The sequence below is a fragment of the Ictalurus punctatus genome, chromosome 5, assembly GCF_001660625.3.
Source record: "Ictalurus punctatus breed USDA103 chromosome 5, Coco_2.0, whole genome shotgun sequence".
NCBI classification, from domain to species: Eukaryota; Metazoa; Chordata; class Actinopteri; order Siluriformes; family Ictaluridae; genus Ictalurus; species Ictalurus punctatus.
In genome coordinates, this window is record NC_030420.2 from 692055 (window position 1) to 709554 (window position 17500).

General features: G+C 40.0%; 4 protein-coding genes across 5 annotated transcripts in view; 2 read left to right on the plus strand and 2 right to left on the minus strand.

The window, feature by feature from the left end:
- Positions 1-859: 859 nt before the first annotated feature.
- pla2g1b (phospholipase A2, group IB (pancreas)) lies at positions 860-3549 on the plus strand. The gene is made up of 4 exons (XM_017466947.3): positions 860-1003; positions 1591-1747; positions 2251-2378; positions 2505-3549. Exons 1-4 carry the CDS (start codon positions 970-972, stop codon positions 2630-2632), a joined length of 447 nt encoding a protein of 148 aa, XP_017322436.1. The 5' UTR covers positions 860-969; the 3' UTR covers positions 2633-3549.
- A 104-nt stretch (positions 3550-3653) lies between these two features.
- prkab1b (protein kinase, AMP-activated, beta 1 non-catalytic subunit, b) lies at positions 3654-9031 on the minus strand. 2 transcript variants are annotated; one of them, XM_017466829.3, is made up of 8 exons: positions 8935-9031; positions 8062-8209; positions 7764-7912; positions 6807-6900; positions 4811-4925; positions 4538-4671; positions 4372-4440; positions 3654-4114 (listed from the first exon to the last, which is right to left on the minus strand). In XM_017466829.3, the coding sequence occupies exons 2-8, from the start codon at positions 8179-8181 to the stop codon at positions 4037-4039; spliced, it is 759 nt and encodes a 252-aa protein (XP_017322318.1). In that variant the 5' UTR covers positions 8182-8209; positions 8935-9031; the 3' UTR covers positions 3654-4036.
- A 1877-nt stretch (positions 9032-10908) lies between these two features.
- Positions 10909-17500, minus strand: part of LOC108264940 (transmembrane protein 233) — a 9547-nt gene continuing 2955 nt past the window's right edge. The window contains exons 2-3 of the mRNA XM_017466949.3: positions 13759-13893; positions 10909-11957 (exon numbers count right to left, since the gene is read on the minus strand). Coding sequence (XP_017322438.1) covers positions 11946-11957; positions 13759-13893 — 147 coding nt within the window. The 3' untranslated portion in view covers positions 10909-11945. The remainder of the gene's footprint in view (positions 11958-13758; positions 13894-17500) is intronic.
- Positions 13939-17500, plus strand: part of LOC108264924 (T-cell surface glycoprotein CD8 alpha chain) — a 20197-nt gene continuing 16635 nt past the window's right edge. The window contains exon 1 of the mRNA XM_053680033.1: positions 13939-17063. The gene's annotated coding sequence lies outside the window, so the exon portion shown is untranslated. The remainder of the gene's footprint in view (positions 17064-17500) is intronic.

Sequence of the window (17500 nt, forward strand, 5' to 3'; positions counted from 1 at the left end):
CTCTTCCTCACATCGTTCATCCTGAATCCCAGTACTCTATCGGAGATCTCTTCTCTCCAGCACCATGGCCTAGATTTGTTCGATTTATTAAAATAATAATAATAAACTTAACATTCAGACTGAATCATATTTAAAATCGGGGATTCAAAATGACAGATGATCCTCTGAGGAGAAAATCCAGTAGAGAGATAATTAAAGGACTTTATCATTTTAATCACAAAATTCACGGAATACTAAATTAAACATTTTAAAGTTTACATCGTGCTGCATTTATTGTTTGTTTGTAAGAAATAAAGTAAGGAATGGTGAGGAAAATGTGAGCTAATATGAACTAGGCTTAATAATATACAACCAAATACGACCTAATAAAGTTCTTATCTTCTGATTTTGGGGTAATTATATGTTTTATTGGTCTCTAGGTGCCGTGATACGCAATCAATCCTATTTATATCATAATTCCTATATTACAAATCCTATTTATATTATAAAGATTTTTATTGAGTTTAGTTTTGAGCTGGGAGTGACAGTGTGAAAAACTATCTGAGGAAACAAAGTGGTGGTTTTAGGATCGTTTCTGTTTAATTTCTCTTTAAAATGAATAAAAACATATTGATAATACACGGGTAACCAGGTGATACGTGTGTTTTTAATTGCCCAGTACTCAGAGGTGATATTGGACTTCTGATCTAAAGGGCGTGAGGTCATGTCCCAGCACCACAGAGCTGCCCCTAAGGCCCTTACACAAGGCCCTTAACCCTCAGCAGCTCAGATGTATAAAGACATAAATAATAAGTCACTCCTGATAACGGCGTCTGCCAAAAATACCATAAACGTCCTTGGGCCAGTAGTTTTTTTTTTTTGGCATATCAGATTTTTCCGTCACCTCATCTGGCCTTTTCTCACTCCTCCTCCTCATCCCTCGCTCTTTTCAAGGCTTTGCAGCAGAATTTTTCTCACTCTTTCTGAATCATGCGTCTGTCCTGGATTCTGCTCTTGACCACAGGTGAGTCCGTGACGTCTGAGAAGACGGTTTCTCTTTATCACGTCCTCATTGCACCGCCGAACAGGTCATAAATTCATCTATAATTCAACGCAACTAAAAAAGGCTCAAAAGTACGATGTGTCGCTCATTAATAAATAACACAGTAATATTTGATAGTTGCTGCGCTATAGAAGGAATAAATCACTTCATCACTTTATTGTAAATGTGCTGTTATAGGAAAATAATCTTCCGGGTGGTAACTTACTTCTCCAGCCTCCCGTTCCCCACTCCCGTTCCCCCCTCCTGTTCCCCCCTCCCGTTCCCCCCTCCCAACTTTTTTCAGATGTGTTGTGGCCATCGAATTCAAAACTCCCTTATTTTTTCCCCTTAAAGCGGTATGTTTCCTCAGTTTAAACACTTGATACGTTTTCTATGTTCTCTTGTGAATAACGTACGCATTTATGAGATTTGCAAATCATTGCGTTCCGTTTTTATTGACATTTTACACAGCGTCCCAACTTTTTTGGAATTTGTTGTAATGTAACGCTGATGGGACATTGATATTTCTGATGTTACTGATGTTGTGATGTTGTGATGTTTCCCCGCAGTGTGTGTGGTGTGTGGCGAGTCTCCACCTCGCGCTCTGTGGCAGTTTGGAAAAATGATCACGTGCGTGCAGCCGAACGTGAATCCTTTCATTTACAACGACTACGGCTGTTACTGCGGGTTTTCTGGATCTGGCTCGCCCAAAGACCAGCTCGATCAGTACGTATAAAACGTCCCCAGTGTTACCATAACAACCAATATAACAACCACCATTTTATTCATTGCTAGCAGCAGCTAAGTCAGCTATTCAGCTGTGTTCTCTCACATGGCTGATTCTGAGGATTATTCTTTTGGGTCGGTTCGGTCGCCACAGCACACAACTCTTCAGGTTTCAGAGATTATCTCCAGGATCAGTTCAGCTGGTGATGTCACTAAACAGGTTCAACAGAGTTTGATATGCAAATTATTTGAGGTAGAATACAATAAACTTTTTATGCACAAACCAGCGAGCTAGCTAATGCTGGAGACGAACAAAACGGCAGTGCTGGTTGTTATGGTTGTTATGGTAACGTTATACTCTGACAGGTTTGGATACAGATGTGAAGACGATGTAAAACAGGAGTGTATTCACACTGATTTAATAAATGCGAACTAGTTTAGCGGTTAGCTAAATGGCTAGGTGAGTTGTGTTGTTTCTGTTTTGTATTGTGGTGTTTGTGTAGGTGCTGTCTGGTGCATGATAAGTGCTATGAGAACTCTAGGAAACTTCCAGAATGTCCCGGTTTAGTCGACCTGCCGTATGTCAAAGTGTACAACTTCAACTGCTCTGACAAAACCATCACCTGCTCAGGTAAACACACACACACACACACACACACACACACACAATATTTGTCTTACTAGTCCATTCAGATTTTTGGACTCAGTTGTTTATGTGTGTGTGTGTGTGTGTGTGTGTGTGTGTGTGTGTCTGAAGCCTCCAATGATAAATGCCAGGCTGCAGTGTGTGAGTGTGACCGAGTCGCTGCAAACTGCTTCGCCCAGAATCATCACACGTACAACCCCGACTACAAAAACCTTCCGAGTGAAGTGTGCAAGAACTGAGAGGCACCGGACCTGGAGACTAAACACCACAACACTGTCTCCATCAACTAAACACCACACCGACTCCGTCAACTAAACACCACACCGACTCCGTCAACTAAACACCACACCGACTCCGTCAACTAAACACCACACAGACTCCGTCAACTAAACACCACACCGACTCCATCAACTAAACACCACACCGACTCCGTCAACTAAACACCACACCGACTCCATCAACTAAACACCACACCGACTCCGTCAACTAAACACCACACCGACTCCGTCCCTCTCAACTAAACACCACACCGACTCCGTCAACTAAACACCACTCCGACTCCATCAACTAAACACCACACCGACTCCGTCCCTCTCAACTAAACACCACAACGCTGTCTCCATCAACTAAACACCACAACGCTGTCTCCATCAACTAAACACCACAACACTGTCTCCGTCAACTAAACACCACACCGACTCCGTCAACTAAACACCACACCGACTCCGTCAACTAAACACCACACAGACTCCGTCAACTAAACACCACACCGACTCCGTCAACTAAACACCACACCGACTCCGTCCCTCTCAACTAAACACCACACCGACTCCGTCAACTAAACACCACAACACTGACTCCATCAACTAAACACCACAACACTGTCTCCATCAACTAAACACCACACTGACTCCGTCAACTAAACACCACACCGACTCCGTCAACTAAACACCACACCGACTCCGTCCCTCTCAACTAAACACCACAACACTGACTCCATCAACTAAACACCACAACACTGTCTCCATCAACTAAACACCACACTGACTCCGTCAACTAAACACCACACCAACTCCGTCAACTAAACACCACAACGCTGTCTCCATCAACTGAACACCGAGTGCACATAATGAATAAAGAATAAAGCAAACTCTGATGGCTGTGTCCTTTTGTGTTGATGTTGGTGAATGATGGCGTGTGGTTTGGGACACGCCCTCTTATGCTTATCATGTGTCTTGTTTAAATGAATACCATATTCAGTAACAGTTTCAGAAGGTTTTATTATCAACAATTTATTTATTTACTGAACAGGAAACATCACTCGTTCAGTATGAAATTTCACCTTTAGACTGGACTGTATGCTAACGAACGTTATAAAAAATATTTCATAACATCAAAATTCAGTAAAGTAAATAAATCAGTGCTGGAGAATGAATCTTCAATATAAACACTCACACAGGCTTTAAAATGCTAATCAAGCTAATACTTTACTGGAATGTAGCTTATAAAACACAGTTATGGACTGTGGTAGCTACAGCTGCTTCATGTCTGAATTTTGGTTTCCTCCTCGTGTGCGTGCGTGTGTGTGTGTGTGTGAATAGTGTTGAAAACACAGTTTGAGACGTGACCACATATGATGAAGCTCATATGGGTTTGTAGAGCAGTGTAGTGACATATTTCTTCTTGTAGCGATGAGTGCCGCTGAGGACCATCACGCCATCCTGAGGAAACCAACCACAGGCAGTTAGCATCATCGCTGACCAACGTAGTGCGTTGACCGCATACTCTAACTGCTAAATTTACTTAATTTAAAATACTCTAAATGCTAATTACAATGCTAGACTGTTGGTTAAGCTAAAACACATGCTAATATGTGTGCTAATGTGCTCAAATCTCAGTGAATAAATGTACAGTAAGAGAAGACACAGCTTATTAGCGCGCTAATTAAGCATACAGACTGTGGCTGTGATTAGCATACCTTGATAGAGAGAGCGTACAGGTGGTTGAGCATCACATGGTTGGGTTCAGGAAGTAGAGCGGGATCACACTGCACACACATGCACACACACACACACACGTTATAACGTACATGCTATCAGGGATTCTGCTACGTCGTGTTCTTATGGTGTGGTTTGGTGACTCACTGAGATGCCGGTGTCTTTATTGAGCAGAACCTGCAGCAGGTGAGGAGGCAGGATGGGGGGAGAGCGCAGTCGCTCCTCTGCTGTGATCAAGTACGGGTCCTGATGGTACGGTCCGGGAGGAGAGCTGGAGACGTCTGAACAGCAAACAGAGATTTTTAAAGTCTTTAACGTCTAATGAACGTAAACAGTACCGATAAAAACAGAGCCATAACGCTCTGACTAACGTCTTCAAAAAGTTTACGGGTATTTCCTAAAGAGGTAAAAACAACCCACCGGACATGTCGGCACAGATCTCCGAGTCGGTTTTCAGTGCGTCGAAAACCTCGAAGTCCGTCTTGCGTATCAGAACCACGTTGTTGACTATGCCGGATTTAGTGGTGATGACGGGCTGAGGAAAAACAATAATAAATACAAAAACTTTACAGAACTTATTCAGATTTAATGTGAAAAAAACCCCCCAAAACTTGCAATGCTAACAGTCTCCTCCAAAACTATTGGAACGGCGAGGCCGATTCATTTTGTTTTCGCTGTAGACTGAAGACATTTGGGTTTGAGATCAAAAGATGAATATGAGAAAAGAGTTAAAAATTTCAGATTTTATTTCCTGATATTTATGTGTAGGAATGTTAGACGACATAGAACACAGCACATTTTGTTTCAGACCACCCAATTTGTAGGAGAGCAAAAATATTGGAACATGTGACTCACAGGGGTTTCTGGGTACCCAGGTGTGTCCTGTTAGACTGACTGTTTAAAAAGTAACTAGCTCTGAACATCTCTTCAAGGTTTTAGCCTTCAGTTTCACCTGTGAAGACTGCATCTGTTGTTAAAAATGATAAACCAACATGAAGATCGGAGAGATGTCTGTGGGAGAAAAACAAGCCATTTTGAAGCTGAAATAAGAGGGAAAATCAATGAGAGGCATCGCACAAACATTGGGTATAGCCAATACAATGAATTGGAATGTCCTGAAAAAGAAAGAAACTGATGTACTGAGTAACAGACACCGAACGGGTCGACCAAGGAAAACAACAACAGCTGATGACACAAACATCGTGAGAGCTGTGAAGAAAAACCCAAAAACATCAGTCAGTGACATCAACATCCTCCACAGGGCAGGGTGAAGGTCTCACAATCCACCGTTCAGAGAAGACTTCGAGAGCAGAAATATCGAGGCCATACCACGAGCTGTAAACCTCTCATCAGCAGTAAGAGTCAGAAATCCAGACTGAGATTCACAAATAAATACAGAGACGATCCACAGAAGTTCTGGAACGAAGATGAACCTCTACCAAAGTGATGGAAAGACCAAAGTGTGGAGAAAGAAAGGATCTGCTCATGATCCAGAACATACGAGCTGATCTGTGGAACCTGGTGGAGGTAGCGTCACGGCTTGGGCTTGCACGGCTGCTTCTGGAACATTCACTGATCTTTATTGATGATGAACTCATGATGGAGCAGCAGAATGAATTCAGAACTTTACAGGAACACTGTGTCTACCAGTTTACAGAGAAACGCATCCGAATGAATCAGGAGGAGCTTCATCATGCAGCAAGACAATGATCCAAAACACACTTCCACCTCAACACAGGACCTCATCAGGGGGAAAAGTGGAAGGTTTTAGACTGGACATGTCCATCACCAGACCTTCACCCAACTGATCATCTCACCTCCTGAAGAGGAGACTGAAGGGAGAAACCCCCCCGAAACACACAACTACTGAAAGAAGCTGCAGGAGAAACCTGGAGAAGCTTCACAGAAGAAGAAAGCAGCAGTGTGGTGTCAGTGAGGCGCAGGAGTGATGACGTTACTGCGAGTAAGAGGGAAATGCAACCAAATATTAAGTCTTATTTCCTTTCATTTACTTCAAGACTGATCTGTTCCTATACTTTTGCTCACCTGAAAATTGTGTGGTCTGATACAGAAGGTTGTGTGTTTTATGTTGTTTAACACGTCTAGATGTAAACACCAGGAAATAACAACTGAAATCCTAAACTCTCGTCTTATCTCCATCTTATAATCTCAAAACTAAATGTCCTCGGTATAGAGCACACACCAATGAATTGGCCTTGTGTTCCAATAGTTTTGGGACATACAGAGTATGTTATTGTGTAATGCTAAAATATAAAGTTAGCTGTGTCGACTCGTGCGGTAAACAGTTATAGTTCTAGCTAGAATGATTTTTTCTTGGGAAAAAAAACATTTTATTAAAAATAACATGTTTGTTTAATGATTTTTTGTCCTTCTGGAATTTTTGCACGGTATTTACCTTCTTAGGATCTAAAGTCCAGTGTCCATCTACGTAAAACTTATACTGATGCTCTCCTTCAGGAAGGTCGACGATTCCCGTGAAATTATTGTGACTAGAGGAGAGAAACAGGGAGAGAAAATCATTAACGAATGATCTTAACAGAACACGGTCGGAGAACACTATACCCTTATCCTCTTCCCCTAGCTTGAGTGCACCTGTGTTGTCCCACTAAATGGAAATTTTACAAATTAGAACTTCAATGCTTTGAAAAATATTTGTACTCGTTTTTGAATGAAATCAAAATGAATTTGTAGTAAATAACCTGAATTGTACGCAAGTCTTTAAACCTGGATTTTAAAATAATGCTATTAAAATATTACAAATAAAATATATTCAAATGAAAACAATCCTGCTCAAGATTGTTAAATTGAATTAAAATTCAATTGTTCTCGTTTCAGCCAATCAGCAGCCAGGAAATAAACACCCCTCCCACCTTTTTAATAACGGGCACAAATTTGATTAATGAAATATAAAATGTGTGAACTTTTAATCATTTAAAATGTCTAAATTAAATATTCAAAATTCACACTCACAGCGACCCCTAGTGGACTTTACTAACAGCAAAGTGGATATTCTGGTAATAATCCTCAGATTTACACACTTTGTTGACTGTTAGCCATTTTATAGCTATTTTGCTACCAAGCTAGCATGTGGATATGTATTTCTAAATATTAGCCCTTTTTTGATAGCTAGCTAGCACGCTGACCAGCCAGTAACACTAACTGTTCTGTAATATGTGCAGTAGTGCTACGCTACATCAAATTTACAGACATATTATTAAAGTATTTTAATATTATATAGCGTGATAATTATGTGCTTTGGTACCCAGCTAGCTTGTTTCGTTTCTATAGTAACGGCTTGTTCACGGAGCCTTGTATGGTGGACAGTGAGGTGAGATGAGTGGGCGTGTCTTACCTCTTGGACAGAGGAATTTTTGTGGCCCAGTTATTAAAGGAACCGGACAGATAAACGTCTTTCGCCGGACCGGACCACTGAAACACTGTGGGGTGATCGACTGGACACTTTCTCTCCGCCTGAGCATCCTTCTGCCACGCCAGGAACTCCTGAACACGGCAGAGAAAGAGAGAGAGGGAGAGAGAGAGGGAGAGGGAGAGAGAGAGAGAGAGAGAGAGGTAGAGAGATTTATCTGTGTATAAATACATGTCTATATGCATATCTTTTAGAACACGTGACGTGTCATTTCCTCGGTCACCTTGGCATCATCCTGGAACAGGTCCGAATCATCAGTCAGGAGGATTTTAGCGTCTTTACCGCCGCGGCTCCTCTGGCTTTTCTCGCCTTGTACACTTCTCTCACTGCTGGCGTTTCCCATGATCCTCCTGAACACACGCAATTAACACCTACAGTGTGTACATAATTAACAAATAACAATTACAGTCCCCTCCAAAACTATTGGAACGGCTAGGTCAGTTCATTAGTGTGTGCTCTACACCAAGGATATTTGGGTTTGAGATCAAAAGATGGTGATGATTTGAGAGGTTCGGATTTTAATCTAACAGGACACACCTGGGTCACAAGAAACACGTGTTCCAATATTTTTGCTCCCGTACAAATTGGGTGTTCTGATAAAAAAAAAGTGCATTGTTCTTTTAATCTGAAACCCTTCAGTCTTCAGCAAAAAGAAAGAGAGAAATGGCCTTGCTGTTCCAATAGTTATGGAGGCGACTGTAGATTATAATAATCATCAACATCCAGTTCACGCACACACACACTGACACACACACACACACACACATTTTCACACACCTTTCCACACACATATTCACACGCACACATACGCACACACACACCTAACTACACACACGCACACTACGGAGTATTTCTGTCGGTGTTCATGTTAATGACGGCTTTGATAATAAACACACTGAGGAGTTTAACACTGAATAATAATCAGGAAGTGAGGAAGCGCGCGACAACACACACACACACACACACACACACACACACGCACGCACATATACACACACTGTGGTCTATGTCACACTTACAACTATCTTAAAACTCTTCGTATGTATTCTAAAACATGTGTGTGTGTGTGTGTGTGTGTGTGTGTGTAGCTTCTTACCCTATAAGTAGCAGTGGCTTCCCTTAACTCGCCATTTTCATACCGCGGTTACACACACACTTACACTTCCGCCTCACTGCCATTAACTTCCACTCAACTCCAACAGTCCCAATATATTACCATCATATCACTATAATATAATATAATATAATACAATATAATATAATATTATATAATATAATATAATACAATATAATACAATATAATATAATATAATATAATATAATACAATATAATATAATATAATACAATATAATACAATATAATATAATATAATATTAAATAATATAATATAATATAATATAATACAACGTAATATAATATAATAATACAATACAATATAATATAATATAATATAATACAATGTGATGTAATACAATATAATACAATATAATATAATATTATATTATATAATATAATATAATACAATGTGATGTAATATAATATAATACAATACAATACAATATAATATAATATAATACAACGTAATATAATATAATATAATAATACAATATAATATAATATAATATAATATAATATAATGCAATGTGATGTAATATAATATAATATAATATAATGATATAATTATTGGTGAATGTATATATACTTATTGTTTACATTATATTTATATTATTACATATTATACCACAGTGTTATTATAAAATAAATAATTTGTATATAATATTTTAACTGTTATTATTAAGAGAAAGGCAGCAACAGCAAACAACCACAACAACAAACAACAACAATAATAATAACAATCAACAATAACATCAAACAAAACAACAATAAACACCATCAACACTAACAACAATGAACAACAACAATAATACCAACAATAAACATCATCAACAACAAACAACAATAACAATAACAACAAACTACATCAACAATAACAAACAAATCAACTACAAAGTACAACAAACAACATCAGTGAACAACGACAATAAAAATAACAATAACAACAAACAACAATAAGAACAATAACAATAAACATCAACAATAAACAAAATCAACAATAATAATAACAACAAACATTAATAACAATAACAAACAACAATGATAATAACAACAACAAGAACAACAACAAAACAACTGTATGATCATTATTACCATAATATATCTTTGTTTTATATTAAGTTTCCTTACATAAAGTTTTTTATTTCTTATTACTGCATAATATTTTAAATTTGATTGCAATACATCAAATTAACACTTTTCTTTTTTTTATTTATAAAATAAATATATTTTATATATTTATACTTAAATGTAATTGCATGTACAGCATTATATTTATAGTATTATTTAGTTTACTCTGTATACATTATGAAAATTAACAATAATAATAATAATAATAATAATAATAATAATAATAATAATAATAATAATATTGTATATATAACAATGTGGTGTGTTGAGTTTCTCACGACTCTCCACTTTCACTGTGTCACTGCTATAAACTAACACTGTGTGTGCTGAATGCAGCTTCATGTGGATGGAACACACACACACACACACACACACACACACACACACACACACACACGCACACACACACACAGACTGCCAGTTCTTGGCTATATTTAACCTCACTGCTTCTGATATTACATATCAGAGTACAGGATTATCCATATGCTGCAGATTGCAGAGAGACAGACAGGTGTAGGGGGGCAGAGAGAGAGAGAGAGAGAGAGAGAGAGAGAGAACAAAAAAATGCAGAGAGAGAGACAGAGAGACGGACAGGGAGTGAGACAGGGAGAAAAAAGGACATAGGAAGAGAGAGAGACAAAGGGAAAGAAAGAAAGAGAGAAAGAGAGAGACAGAGAGGAAGACTGGGAGAGTGGGACAGACTTAGAGAGAGAGAGAGAGAGAGAGAGAGAGAGAGACAGATAGACAGACAGACATGCAGACACAGAAGGAGAGAGACAGGAAAGAGGAGGAGATAAAGAAAGAGACAGTAATAGACAGATCATGTAAATTCACACATTGATTTCCATTTATTTATTTATTTGTTTGTTTAAATTCATATATTGCACATATTCTTTAAAAAATTCACAATCACACAGACAAATCATTTCTGTACAAACATAAATTTGCCATCATTGGGGTTTTTTTTAACAAAAAGTGTGAACTAACGAACATGATCAATACCAAGCCGCGTGATTTAAAGGAAAATTAAGAAATGAAATGTTCACAATTTCCTGCGTGTAATGGAATTCTGTCTCGCTCTAAATCCACGTCTACTCTCTTCAATCGTCTGAAATATCATTTTAAAAACAATTACTTCGGAGGACAGCAGCGAAAATCCATATTGAAGAATTACGTTTCCGCTCGTAAAAGTGATTTCTATCTCAACGTGACTGCCGTGGTTAAATAAATAAATAAATAAAATAAATGTAAAAAAAAATACACATTAAAGAGGAAAGAGCAGCGGCGTAGTCATCTACATCGGCTGAGACAGACTTCCATTACCTGTTAGCTACATTAGCGTCGTAACTTCAATGTAAAACTGCAAAACACCGGCTAGCAGATTTGTTTTATTTACTGAACGGTTCCTCTAAACCAAACTGAACTGATGTAATTAGCCTTTTTTCATTCAATCATCTTTGTTGTTATTGTTTTTCCACTTTTCTCAGACATTGTGTTCATTAATTACGTCATTTACGTCATGCTTCTCAAAAATATAGACAATAAGCTCGCCGGTAGGAGGATCTTGATGACGCGTACTAGTGTGAATTTAACGCTAACTGTAATTAACACAGGCTATATAACGTGGTAAACACTTCGAAAATAAATATCTGATCTTCCCACTCATGCTGTTGTACCAGAATTTACACGTGCCAGAGTTTTGAAATATATAAAATTTTACAGATTAGCCATAAACACTGTACAGTGCTGCACGCTGGGCGTCTCTGAGCCATGAGAGATCGAGACATCCCGCTTTGTCCTGCGAGTCCATGAGAGGTCACGATGAACCTCTCGACTGATCCAGCTCAGCTTCCGCTGTGTGCTCAGATGGTGTGCTGAAAAAAATAAAACATTACATCATTTTGAGACACTAAAGTAAAATGAAATGATATTGGCACAGCGGGTAGTGTTGCTGCTCCTGGGTACCCGAGCTCTCTCTGTGTGGAGTTCCACAGGTGGGTTTTCTCAGGGTTCTCCGGTTTCCTCCCACCTCCCAGTAGGAGGATTGTCTATGCTAAATTGCTCCTAGTTTTGAATGTGTGTGCCCATGGTGCCTTGCGGTGGAGTTCTCACTCCTCACCCACTGTTCCTAGGATAGACTCCGGATCCTGACCATGATCACCCCTGACAGGGATAAGGTGCTTACAAGGAGCAAGAAGTCAGCAAGCATTAGTAAACGTTGAGAGATGTTTGTACAGTTGATGATTAGAATGTAATTGAAGGACTGAGCTTCTTAAATTGGTGCAGTGATGGTCAGCCTGGTCTCATAATGGCCCTCTTCAGATGTGTATGGATGTATGCCCAGACCTCCTCACTGCATCAAAACTAGTCATGTACTTCTGGAATCTCCTCCCTACTGTGGATCCAAGAACAAGAGTAGAAGGTAAGTAAGGGTTAGTCTGGTGGATGGGTGGACCAGATAGTTCAGGGCATACTCGGCCCAGAGGAGAAACTTTACTCCGGTGTTCCTGCCAGTCTTCACAGTTACTACACAGATCTTTATCAACTTCTTGGTTTACACACTCCACCTGGTTGTTAGACTCTGAATGGAGACTGTAGATGAGACTCACATTGACTCAAGAAGACCTCGGGTCTCTGGTACCCAGTGAGGAGACCTAGGACAGTGATGATGATGCAGCACGACTTTAAAAACTGATGAACCACCACCAGTATCATGATGTTCACCTATCACATGTAAGAGGTGTGCCAGGGACATACCACTAGGGGGCGAAAGGGTTAACTATTAGAACCGTATCAAGATATTAAGCTGTTGTGTGTGTGTGTGTATGACTTCAGGGTGTCCAGTAATTAGTGAGGTGTGTCTTCTATCAGATGGTCTAAGGTCATCACCTGATGTTTTGGTTATTTCCTGTCCCACAGGATGCAAAAAATTCAGAAGGTGAGTGGAATGATGACATCTGGTTCAAGGTCCTTGCGCTCAGGATTGTGGGTATGTGAAAAGGCAGCTTTGATCCCAGACTATTTCTGCTTGCTGATGTTTTCTTCAAGTGGAGACAACAGGGTGAAGCTCACCAGGCTCTTCTTAACAGTATGGCCTTGACTGTCACCTCAAATAGAAGGTGTGTTCTGATGCTCAACCCATTGCCTGGGTAAACCAAGTGAGTTACTTGCTTGACTCCCACTCTTGTGGCCTTGTGGCCTTGCGGCCTTGCGGTCATGGCCACGCTGTCTCAGTGGCAAGAAGATTCTGCCTTCTCTCATCGAGATAACTCTGACGTCAGCCACTGGAAATGGTCTCACACTTTGTGCTTCAGTTTCACCAGCTCATGTTGTCCTGGATGTACAGGATTGCATCCATAGGAAGTTTTGGAGAAATGTATAGTAAACACTGGAGTACAGGACACAGGGTCATTGTCATACTTCTCAGAGTTTGTTATTAAGAAATTGCAGAAACTAATACGCAGCTTGAAGCTCGGGAATGAAGCTGGTCACTATGGGTTTGAGTTTTTTTGTTGGATGAGTTGCTGTTGCTGATTAGTTCCAAGCTGTGATTTGATTCCATATTTATGTGAAGTCGCCCTTTTGTGGCACTGATCCATGTAGAGCTATGAAGTTTATAAAATGTGTGTGTGTGTGTGTGTGTGTGTGTGTGTGTGTGTGTGTGTGTGTTCATACCGTAGTGAAGTGCACGATGCAGAAGGTCATAATTATGAGTATGCCGATGATGAAAGAAGCGACGCCCATGTGAAGAGCCTTCCTCCCCAGACGGCGAGCTCCGTCATAATCCCCGTTATCGTAGCTGCTCTGAGACTGACAGAGACAAAACACAAACACACAACATTATATACTGTATTACTCTCAGCCAATCAGAACACAGTACTGCTCTCAGCCAGTCAGAACCTACCGTACCCCTCTAACCCAGTCAGAATGCTGTACGGCTCTCAGCCAGTCAGAACACACTGTACTACATATAAATATGTGAAGCTTGCCAGACAATTTTCCAAAATACCTGGCAGTATATCCTAGCATTTTTAGCATGCTAGTATGGTATTGGCATGTAAGTCATATACGCATTAGCGTCGGTGAGTCGAGATTAACAGATCAGATGGAGCTCATAAAGCACACACGCACACAGACACACACACACACACACACACACACACACACACACTTGAGGGACATAGTGCAGATGCCACGCTGCTTTTAGCTCAGCAGGTCAGGTTCAGTGACGTGGAATAAACACACTACAGACGCTGTCAATTTCTCTCAGCTTCATGTTGCTAACGCTTCAGTCTAAAACGCACAACCCTATAAATAATCTTTACAGCCTACATGAGCTCAGCTGCAGGTCTTCACTGAAATCGGGGTGGTGTAATAAAATTTCTCCGTCTCTTAGTTACGCTTCCACCTGTGCACCGGGGAGTGTATTGATGTTCCCAGGGAAGAAAAGAACCCTATGCTGTCAGTCTCCTAACTTCTCAAGGCCATACGTTTCCATATTCCTAACTTCCTAGCATCCTATGTGTGCAGGGCCGTATAATTCCAGACTCTCCATCCCAACAAGTTCCTGTGTTCTGAGTTTTCGAATGGCCCAAGTTCCTATGGTCCTATATTCCTTATATTTTATGTTTCCAAAATCTAATATTTACCCTCTACTCCTAATATCCTATATTCCCAAGTTTCCGCGATGCTTTGTACACAAGGACCGGTGTCCCTAGAGTCCTGTGATTGGGCGGTGGTAGCTCAGTGGTTAAGATGTAGGAAGGATGGAAGGTCGTGAGTTCTAACCCCAGCACTGCCAAGCTGCTACTGTTGGGCCCTTGAGCAAGGCCCTTAACCCTCAACTGCTCAATGTACAAACAAAATAATAAAGTCACTCTGGATAAGGGCATCTGCCAAATGCTGTAGCTGTAATTCCCAACGTGTTCCAAGAGATTGTGTATAGGACACTGGACAGAACACTGGACAGAACATTCAACAGAGCACTGGAAGGAACATTACTGAGTGCGCACTACAGTAGGAGAGACTCTAACAAAACAGCGTTGGACTTTTTCATCTTCTTCAGGAAAACACCCACACCTTTCGTTTTTCAACCTGTTCTTTGAAGTAGCGTGATTGAGGTGTGTGTGTGTGTGTGTGTGTGTGTGTGTCTGTGTGTGTGTGAGTCAGATTGCAGATGGTGTGATTTGAGAGTGTGTTACGATTTAGGACAGATTACAGCACAGTCAACCTGAAAGCTCACACACACACACACACACACACACACACACACACACACACACACACACACACACACACACATTCACTCAAATCTGAGTTTATCTGAACTGAAGCGAGCGTGTGGTGAAATTCAGAACGGAGCAGACCGTTGAGCAGACACACGGGGGAGAATGGAGTGTGATGGAGAGGGGTTTTTATGAGTTGATGCTACATTGATTTAAATTAAATATAGAGAGAGATAGACAGATAGACAGACAGACAGATAGACAGACAGACAGATAGACCTCAGAATAGATCACATGTTCCTGTGGGGAAACTCTTAAGTGTTCCAGGTAGAACCCAGACAACACAGTGCGTTCCTATCAGACATGTTCCTGTCCTACACAGCGAAGAGCTCGTAATTATCCAGTGCACCCTTAAAGAACCCTTGAAGAACCCTTTGTTCTAGGAGTGTGTGTATGAGCTGGGTAAGTGTGCGATACAAACTCCAAATTATTGCTAATTATTTTCTTCTTGTCAGGAGTTCAGCTTCTTCATCCTTGGTTCTTTAAGGGTTCTTTGGATAATTAAAGGCTCTTAGCTTCTACATGGAACACAGTTAATACCATAGACTGTTAGAATAAACTCCCAGATGGGTTCTTTGGATAATTAAAGGTTCTTAGTTTCCAAAAAGGAACTGTTTCTGACAGGAAGAACATAACTTTATTGGAAAAATATAAGCGCGAGATTGCTGGTTCAGTCTCATTTCAGCCTTTATACATGCTTTTGTATTTACCAAATGAATCTAAATCTAAAGTCTGAACTAAAAACTCAAATCATTTCGGAGTTTAAATGATCGTTTGATAATTGCACGATGGTAAAAATGTGAGCGCTGTGAACACACATCTCATCATTTACTCACACTGTTCCTTTAATAAACAAACAAACAAACAAACAAACAAACAAACAAACAAACAAACAAACAAACCAACCACCCTCTGTCTCATGATGTCAAATTATTTCACACTTTAAAATACACCACATTATTATCCACATCTCCCCGAGCAGAACACACGATATATCCGGTTCACTTTGATCTTCAGACACTTTGAGTTTATTTATCATTTATATCAGAATGAGAAATCTGTATTAAAGCGGGTTGATTAAAATCCTCAGCAGATATGAGGTGTGTCTGTGTGAAATGAGAGCACGGCGGACGCGAGAGCTGATGTTAGAAATGAAATGTTAAATAAATTGCGATCAGAACAGCACTACTCTAATTTATATACTATTGAAGTTTCTCAGTTTCTCGGCTCGACTTGAGGCCCGGACGCGTTTTACAACGACTGAAGGATGTAAAAACCTTTCGTTTTATTTTAGAGAATAAGTTCCTGTCCTGACATCATCCCTGGATTTCTCTGTTAGATCTTTATATTAAGTTTAACTGTGTTGCAGTCCTGAAACTCTCAGTACTGCAGTATCTTTTTAAACGATCGAATAAATCCCAGATTCTCGCTGTCGTCTCGTCTCATTTCCTCCAGACGTTAAAAAGCCAAGGTTTATTCTGAACACACGGAGTTTAACGTTAGATATGGTGTGAATTTCAGAACAGAGTTTCTCAATGTGTCGCTTCTCAGCAGACGCCCAAGGCGTTGAGGTTACGGTGTGAAAAGTCAAACCACTTTTTCAAAACTTTCTCATGTGACTGAGGCGCAATAAAACGTTTAGTTTCTGCCACACGACGGGACGGGAAGCGCAGAGACGCCGAGACTTACGCTTAGGTACGAGCTTTTTCATTTGATTCTTACATTTATTACAGTTACTGCTGTTCCTCAGAACTATAGAGTGAAGCCCTTTACAACTACATCCCACACATGTGCAGAACAATCCTACACAGTCTCGTTCTAGACTCATCTCTGTATACGTGTTTGTGTGGATGTTTGTTCTAATTTCTTGGGTTCGTATCCAACCCGCGTTATAGATTCAAATATCAGTTTGATCTTTTCTGCGTTGCTATACTCCAGGTAGTCAGAAATAGACAATACATAATACAGAATATCTCAGTTTACTGTATGTCTCGGAACTGAATTATAGCTTGAAGCTGATAAAAGGAAGTGTTTAGTATATTTGAATTATATATGTAATATAAAAAGATGAAAAGTCGACGCTTTCAGACCGGTCAAGAAATTAAAATGTTTGTATTCTACACAAATAGTGA